Raw genomic sequence first — 8,108 nt, 5'->3', positions numbered from 1 at the left:
AAATCTACAAAGAATCAATAAAAGTTAAAATAATAATAATAATAATAATAATAATAATAATAATAATAATAATAATAATAAAGATCTCACTCACCCTTTTCGTTTGTGAGACAAGGTCTCATGAACCCTCCTAGCCCTGCCTCTGCCTCCGAAGTCCTGGTATTTATAGGTGTGCCTGCTCCCATTCACCCTTGTATATTAATTCTGGGCAATAATTGAAAGGTAACAAGCAAAGCCTGACAGTGGTGGCACAAACCTTTAATCCCATCACTTGGAGGCAGAGGCAGGTGGATCTCTGTGAGTTTGAGGCCAGCCTGGTCTGCAGAGCAAGTTCCAGGACAGGCTCCAAAGCTACAGAGAAACCCGGGGGGGGGGGGGAGGAAAAGGTAGCAAGTAATAAAAGAAATTGATTGTTGAGAACCTTTAAAAATTTCAAATCGGACTGTTATCAAAATAGTTTTGAGCTAAGTACTCATTATTTTACATTCATAAAATCTAAGGATGTGGGCATTTTTTGAATCTACCACATTCAGGAAAGTTCGCTTGGCCACAGGCAAGTAGCAAGTCTACAGATCTTGTAAGTTTAAATTCAAACTAAAATTTGCTTTTCTTAGAACTAGTCTACAAGGAAGCTGACTACCCTGCAGGAGGCTTTTTCAGGAGTGGTCTAAGAACTAACCTGACTACAGGTGTGAGAGTGCCTTGCAGCAAAGGAAGCACTGGGCTGATCTGTGTCGGTGGAACTGGTATTTGTTTACTTGGAACTAGGCTTCTCTGTTAATTTGATATCTTCCAGGTACCATAGGCTTTCTCTTCATCCAGAAAAGCTTAGGATGCTACCTACTAGGTCTCCCCATGTTAGACTAGGTAGAGTCTTGTTAATGTTCTGGGCCTTGTCTCTCTTCAGGAAGGATACGGCATTGGGGACGATGAGTATTCCTGTGCCTATGATGGCTGCCGGCAGCTGATTTGGTACAATGCCAGAAGCAAGCCTCATTTGCACCCGTGCTGGAAGGAAGGTATTCATTCTTCACCTTGAATTTGTCACCTGGGTTAGGACAGCTAGTTTTCAGCAGGCATTCACTGTGGTAGGCTTTAAATATCTTCATAGGAGACTTAGAGTCAGTATCACTGTCATGACTGCAAAAGGTATTCCCTTATAGACTTTACCTGTTGTGGCAACCCTTCTGAAGCAAAACCATTTCAGAATATTAAATTCTTAGGAACTGTAGAAATGGCTCACATGTAGAAACATGTGCTGCTTTTCCAGAGGATCTGGGGTCATTTCCAGCACCCTGCCTGTAACTCCAGCTCCAGGAGAATCTAATACTTTCTAGGATCCATGAGCACATACACTCATGTGCACATAAAATGCATGCACTTCTGTCTTCATCAGTGTTCTATTGCTGTGAAGAGACAACCATGTACTGGGCAGTGGTGGCACACGCCTTTAATACCAGCACTTGGGAGGCAAAGGCAAGTGAATCTGTGTGAGACCAGCCTGGTCTACAGAGCAAGTGCCAGAACAGGCTCCAAAGCTGAGAAACCCTGTCTCAAAAAAACAAAAAACAACAACAAAGATCTCTTAAAAAATAATACAAAATTAGAAAAAAGATATGTAATTCTTACTGGAAAAAAAACCCACCCTCCCTACAGTCAGTTAGTGATGTGGGAGTCTTTTGTTTTGTGTTGATTTTATTGGTTAAATAAAGAAACTGCCTTGGCCCTTTAATAGGACAGAAAATTAGGTAGGCAGAGTAAACAGAACAAAATTCTGGGAGAAAGAAAGCCGAGTCAGGGAGTTGCCATGATTTTCCCACTCCAGACAGATGTAGGTTAAGATCTTTCTTGGTAAGCCACCTTGTGGTGTTATACAGATTATTAAAAATGGGTTAGATCAATATGTAAGAGCTAGCCAATAAGAGGCTGGAACTAATGGGCCAGGCAGTGTTTAAAAGAATACAGTTTGTGTGTTGTTATTTCGGGGCATAAGCTAGCCAGGTGGCCGGGAGCTGGGGCAGCAGGAACGTAGCCCTAGAAGTCACTCTGTCATGGTCTGGCCTCAGCCTCCCAAGTGCTTAGATTACAGGTGTGAGTCACTATTGCCACCTACTCTTACAGTAAAGAAAGTGCTATTTGTAACTCAATGTAGAGCAATTGCCTCCTAATCATGAGGCCCTGTGTTTGCTGTCCCGTAACACACGCACACGCACAATTACTGGGATGTCTAGTTTCCTCCTTGTATTTATATTTCGAATTAAAGGGACTGTGGATATGTTAAGGACACTGGAATTGTTGTGATACTAACATGAGGATATTTTCAGAGATTATGTGACTATAGATAGGTTTTTGGTAGTCAGAGGCCATGCTGTAAGGAGGGTCATTAGGAAATTATGTTTCATACATAAGTAAGGAACAGAGCCTATTTATTCTCAGGATTAGAGCTAGTTAAGAAAAATAGCCTACCTCTTTCTCCATGCATCCTTTTCTCATTTTCTTACACTAATCAACATTATAAACTGAAATGTCAAGCATGCTAAGAAAGCAGGGATTTGACCACTCACGTAGAACTAAAATTGATAGTGTGGAAAAGGGAATGAATGAATGAAAAACTAGAAGGATACCCAGGGTTTTTGTTTGTTTTTTTGAGACAGTCTCTCTACATAGCCCTGGCTGTCCTGGAGCTTGCTCTGTAGACCAGGTAGGCTGGCCTCGAATTCACAGAGATCCGACTACCTGTGCCTCCTGAGTGCTGGGATTAAGTGTGCACTACCATGCTTAGCCTAGGCACCTAGATTTTTGAAGGCATGTATAGCTTATGCGTTTGATAGAGGCACTGTCTTCAGAACTTTTTTTTTCAAGGTAGGGCTCACTGTTTAGTTCTTCTTGGCCTGGCATTTGAACCTGGAGCAGTCCTCCTGCTTTTGCTTCCCAAATGCCAGAGTTAAAGGTGTGTGCCACTATGCCTGACTTCTTGAAAGCTGTCTTTTTTTATTAAGGAAATATTTCTGAATACATTTATTATTTTAAAATTTGAAAACCAGAAAAATGTAAAGCAATTTTAATTCCTCTCTTCATCTCCCTCTCCTTTTCCCTCTGCACGCACACACACACACACACACACACACACACACACACACACACACGTGCGCGTGCACATTTTAATTAGGGTTTCTATTGCTATGATAGAATACAATGGCCAAAATCAAAATCAACTTGGGGAGGAAAGGGTTTATTTCATCTTGTCCTTCCAGCATACAGTCCACCAGTGAGGAGCCTGGAAATAGAACTAAAGCAAAAGCCATGGAGGAATGCTGCTTACTGGTTTGCTCAGTAGCTTTCCTATACACCCCTTACCACCACACAAAGGGCCCTCCTACATTAAAGAAAATGCCCTATAGACCCGCCTACAGGCAAGTCCAATGTGAGCTGCTTTCTCTAATGAGGTTCTGCTTCCCAGATAATTCCTAGTTTGTGTCAAGTTGACAGAATATAAACCAACTAGGACATATACATACATAAAAATGTGTGTAAATAAACATATAAATGTATGTGGGTGTTTTGCATACATGTATGTTTGTACACCATATGTATTCCTGGTGCTCACGGAGGTCAGAAGGGAACTGGAGTTACAGATGGCCACGAACTACCATGTGGGTGCTGTGATTCAAACTCAGGTCCTTTGGAAGAACATCCAGTGCCCTTAACTGCTGAGCCATCTCTACAGCTCTAGAGGTTTTTTTTTTTTTTCAGCACTAAAAATTGGTATGTATTTATTTTCCACTGTTATGCTTCATTTCCTGAACAAGTTTCTAGGTTATGAAAAATACACTATTAGTGCTGGAGATGTAGCTCAGGTGGTAGAGAGCTTGTCTGCCACGAATGGAGGCCCTAGGTTCAGTCTCTAGCACTGAGATATCTGGATACAGTGGTATAACCAGTAATCCCCAGGACTCATGAGATAGAGGCAATAGAATCAAAAGCTCAAGATTATTCTCAGCTACATACCAAATTCAAGGCCAGAAGAACACAAAGCATGATTGGCTTATCATGGTGGGATGTACCTATAATCTTAACATTCAGGAGGCTGAAGCAGGAGGATTTCACATTTGAGACCATCTTAGGCTACATAACCAGTTTGAGACTAGCTAAGGCCGCATATAAAGATCCTGTCTCAGAAAATCCAAACACAAACAATAAAATAATGTTTAATGCTTTCAGTATTTTATTATAAACTAGAACAAAAAATGAGATCTCACTTTAAAAGAATGTATGCTTCAAAACAAAGACATTTTTAAATCTCGCCCGAGAGACAAATCAGCACATAATTTTATCTTACCCAGCATGTACATTTTTTTCACGTTTTAGCCTCTTGAAATTGGGATGCATCAAATTGGGATGCATCTTATACAGTTGATGGCTTGTCATGGTTTAGTGGAAGCACAGGAAACAAAGATAAGCATGTTGAATATGGCAGCTTAGTACAGGGCCATTGAGGCTCTTGAAGGATCTGGGTAGCACAAGCCTAACAGTGTTTGGTTTATCTTCTAGGCGACACAGTAGGGTTTCTGTTAGACTTGAATGAAAAGCAAATGATCTTCTTTCTAAATGGCAACCAGCTGCCTCCTGAGAAGCAAGTCTTTTCATCCACCGTGTAAGTAGCTCTTTTCAGTAAAGATTGAGTAGATTCATGGAATGTACTTTTCTCAAGAATAAAAAAAAAAAAACTTTGTTCATTTATCTAAGCAATTATGAGAAATGGATTTTTTTTAATTATTTAGAGCTCCATTTGATATGTCCTCCGTGTCCAAGAGTTTGATACAGAAAGATAAAGGTGTCTCCCCTGGCTCACAGGCCTGTCCTGCTTCCCTTCTCCCAGAATGACTGACTCACTCTGACTTTCTCAAAGTGACTCTGTATATGAACTTGGTCTTATGAATTCTGCTGACCTCTGTGCTCATTTTTATTTGTAGATCTGGATTTTTTGCTGCAGCTAGTTTCATGTCATATCAACAATGTGAGTTCAATTTTGGAGCAAAACCATTCAAATACCCACCATCTATGAAATTTAGCACTTTTAATGATTACGCCTTCCTAACAACTGAAGAAAAGATCATTTTGCCAAGGTAAGAGTCTGCCCAGGCTCTTTCCAGACTGTCTTGTGCTTCTCAAGGAAAATCATAACAGCTTAAGGGAGATTTTTTTCAGCATTGAACAAGTAACTTTGAACAAATAATCTCACTGAAAAGGTTAACTTTCTGAGAAATATAGATTAGTAAAACAGATCCTAGGAAGTTACATATAAACAAGTACTGACCAGAAGGTAGTGTAAAATTTATTTGAAAACAAAAATTAAAAGCTTTGTCTGACAAAAGCAGGTGGTTTCACAAGAGCTCTCACTATCAAATTGTAAATGATAGCTTCATTATTATTTAAAACAGCAGTTCTCAATCTGGGCATCAAATGATCCTTTTATAGGGGTTACCTAACACCCGTAAAACTTAGGTATTTGCATGACAGTTCCTAACAATAGCAAAATTACAGGTATGAAGTAGCATTGAAAATAATTTTATAGTTGAGGGTCATCACAACATGAACTGTGTTAAAGGGTCAAAGTTTTAGGAAGGTTGAAAACCACTGATTTAAAGTATAGAGCCCAAAAAAAAGAAGGAACATGTCCACATTCTTTTTATGAGTTAAATAATGTTGATGTAAAAGTCAGAAAAGGACTGGTATGGTGGCTCCTACTTTTAATCTCACCATTGGAGAGGCAGAGGTAGGAAAATCATTGTGAGGTTGAAGCTACCATGGTCTCAGAAAAGAGAGAGCCTATCTCAAAAAGAAAAAAAAAAGAATAAATAAAATAAAAATCAGAAAAATAGAACACATTCACACACATACACAAAAATGCCAACTAACTTCACTGGAATATCTGTATAAAAATCCTTAATATTGGAAAATCAGTACATCTATTAACAGACTTGATTTATTGAAAGCCACTTCTTGGGGTGTAAACTGCAAAACAAACATGCTAATGCTGTTCTACAGCCATGAGCACACAAAAAGCCGTCTGAGGTAACATTGCCCTTATTTGACAGAAACTGACATTGGCCTTATCTCCTGAATGAATGCCTGCTTATCTTCCTTATAAAATGATTGTAGTCTGTTCCTTCAGCTAGGGAGATAGTCCAGCTGCTTCCTGGTAATTATTGCTTATTGAAGCCTGTTACACAGTGTGAGCCAAAGTTTATCATTTTTTTAAACAGGGCAGCTATCTGGGTCAGTATGAGTCAGGGGACTCATATTACTAGTGTTATATCAATAAGATAGTCTCTCAGCAGTCAAGGAGACTATACTGGCCAGGACATAGCTTGTGTTAAACCATATGCAATAACCATAAATGTAACTGTAATGCAGTGAAATCTTGGCTTCTGTTTTGAAGCACAACATAGCTGTAAGCAGCCTCTTTCTTTACCTTACACCACATCTCAGTGACCCAGCAGTTTCTTCAGGTGAATAAAACATGTCTCAGTAGGGGCAGCAAAGCCTTGGCAGTACTCTAAGAACACAAAGACCATTTAGTGTATTCAGGCATCTGAGGTTTTTGTCCCTTAGAGCTTCTGTGCAATTTGTCTTGATGCTACAGAGATTGTGAACTTTAGTTGCTCTCGGTGAAAATCTGAGGTGACACCTCCCTCCTGACATACCTCAGTCCTTTGTTTGCCTGCTTTTCCTGGAATGAGACTCATCATTCACCTGAAGGGCACAGCTGATCCATCTATGAGTTCCCCTGCTTCTTCAGGGTTAAACTTCCCAGAATAGGGGTGGAAAGTCATCTTTTATGGCCAGTTTATGCTTATCAGCTTGGCAACGGAATATTCATATAACACTCAGAGTTTCTCCTATCTTGAATAAGAACAACAGGTTACAAGTTAGGTCAGTTTCATTCTGAATCTAGACTTTGTTGTCTCTGACAATGACACAAAGTTTTTGACACAGGCTTTGCCGTGCAGACCTATACTCCAAGCTACTACAGAAGCTGAAATAGGAGGATTGCAACTACCACCTGGAATTTTGTTGTTTATATTATGTTTATTCTCTATTCTCCTCGTGTATTTTATTAACCTCTTGATTATGCTAAATTTAAATACATACAAAATAGTAAAAGAATCGCATAGTGAAGCCCTTGCTTTTCCTGTGCTCTTCCCACATCATCTGTTAGTAGCCCCATCTCCACTCCAGCTTCTGTCACTACTCACTGTTCAGATAAGGCTCGTTTTCCCCATGCCCTCACATGTCTACTAAGATCTGCTTCATGAGGCCCTCCTTGACTGCCATTCCAACCCCTATGTCTCTCATACCGTAAGCATTCTTTTTCCCTTTTCCCAGTTTATTTTCTGTCATGCTATTCATCAGCATTTAACATAGTTTTTAGTTGTCTCCCCCACTGCCAATCTAGAGCATGGGCTCCATAGAAACAGTTACTTCTTTTTGTATTTGTGGTTGCTATTTTTTTCACCCTGTATGCTCTAGAGCCCAGGCTTCCCAAATGCTGATTCTAGCTGTGTGCCACCATGCCTAGCTAAGGATACTTATTTGATCTCCTGCTCACTGCTGCGCTGAATTGTCATGATTTGGGTTAGTGACAGGCACATAGCAAGCCCATAAGTGAACTTGAGGAGAGCAGTTCTTCCTGTCTGCTTTCCTGTCCATGCTGAATGGAAGTGTACTGGAAGAGTTCAAATCTAAGGTGTCTAAACTTGCAGGGAGTTTACATGTCATAAATCCCTTGTGCGAAAACTGTGGGTGTTTTCCCTGGGAAAGGTGTGTGCTTTTCACCAAATTTTCAATATATGTTACTTAAACCATTGAAATTTGCTGGTAAAAGAACACTGAACTTAGACCAAAGGATTTGAATTTGGTTTGGTTTGGTTTTGTTTTTCAAGACAAGGTTTCTCTGTGTGTTATAGTCCTAGCTCTTGTAGACCAGAGTGGCTTCGAACACACAGAGGCCACTCACTACCTGCCTCTACCTCCCGAGTGCTGGGATTAAAGGCGTGTGCCTCCACTGCCCAGCCAAATTTGATTTCTGTTTTTTTGTTGTTGTT

The 8,108-nt window shown here is 40.1% G+C and overlaps 1 protein-coding gene across 1 annotated transcript in view; it reads left to right on the top strand.

Annotated features, from left to right (window-relative positions):
- Rspry1 (ring finger and SPRY domain containing 1) overlaps positions 1–8,108 on the top strand; it is a 51,732-nt gene that overhangs the window by 39,149 nt on the left and 4,475 nt on the right. The window contains exons 11-13 of the mRNA XM_013354243.2: positions 908–1,019; positions 4,552–4,654; positions 4,974–5,126. Of these exons, the coding sequence (XP_013209697.1) occupies positions 908–1,019; positions 4,552–4,654; positions 4,974–5,126 (368 nt within the window). The remainder of the gene's footprint in view (positions 1–907; positions 1,020–4,551; positions 4,655–4,973; positions 5,127–8,108) is intronic.

Source organism: Microtus ochrogaster, chromosome 4, assembly GCF_000317375.1.
Source record: "Microtus ochrogaster isolate Prairie Vole_2 chromosome 4, MicOch1.0, whole genome shotgun sequence".
Taxonomy (NCBI): Eukaryota; Metazoa; Chordata; class Mammalia; order Rodentia; family Cricetidae; genus Microtus; species Microtus ochrogaster.
Note: the sequence above shows the minus strand (reverse complement) of the source record. Positions and strands in the feature narration are given on the sequence as shown.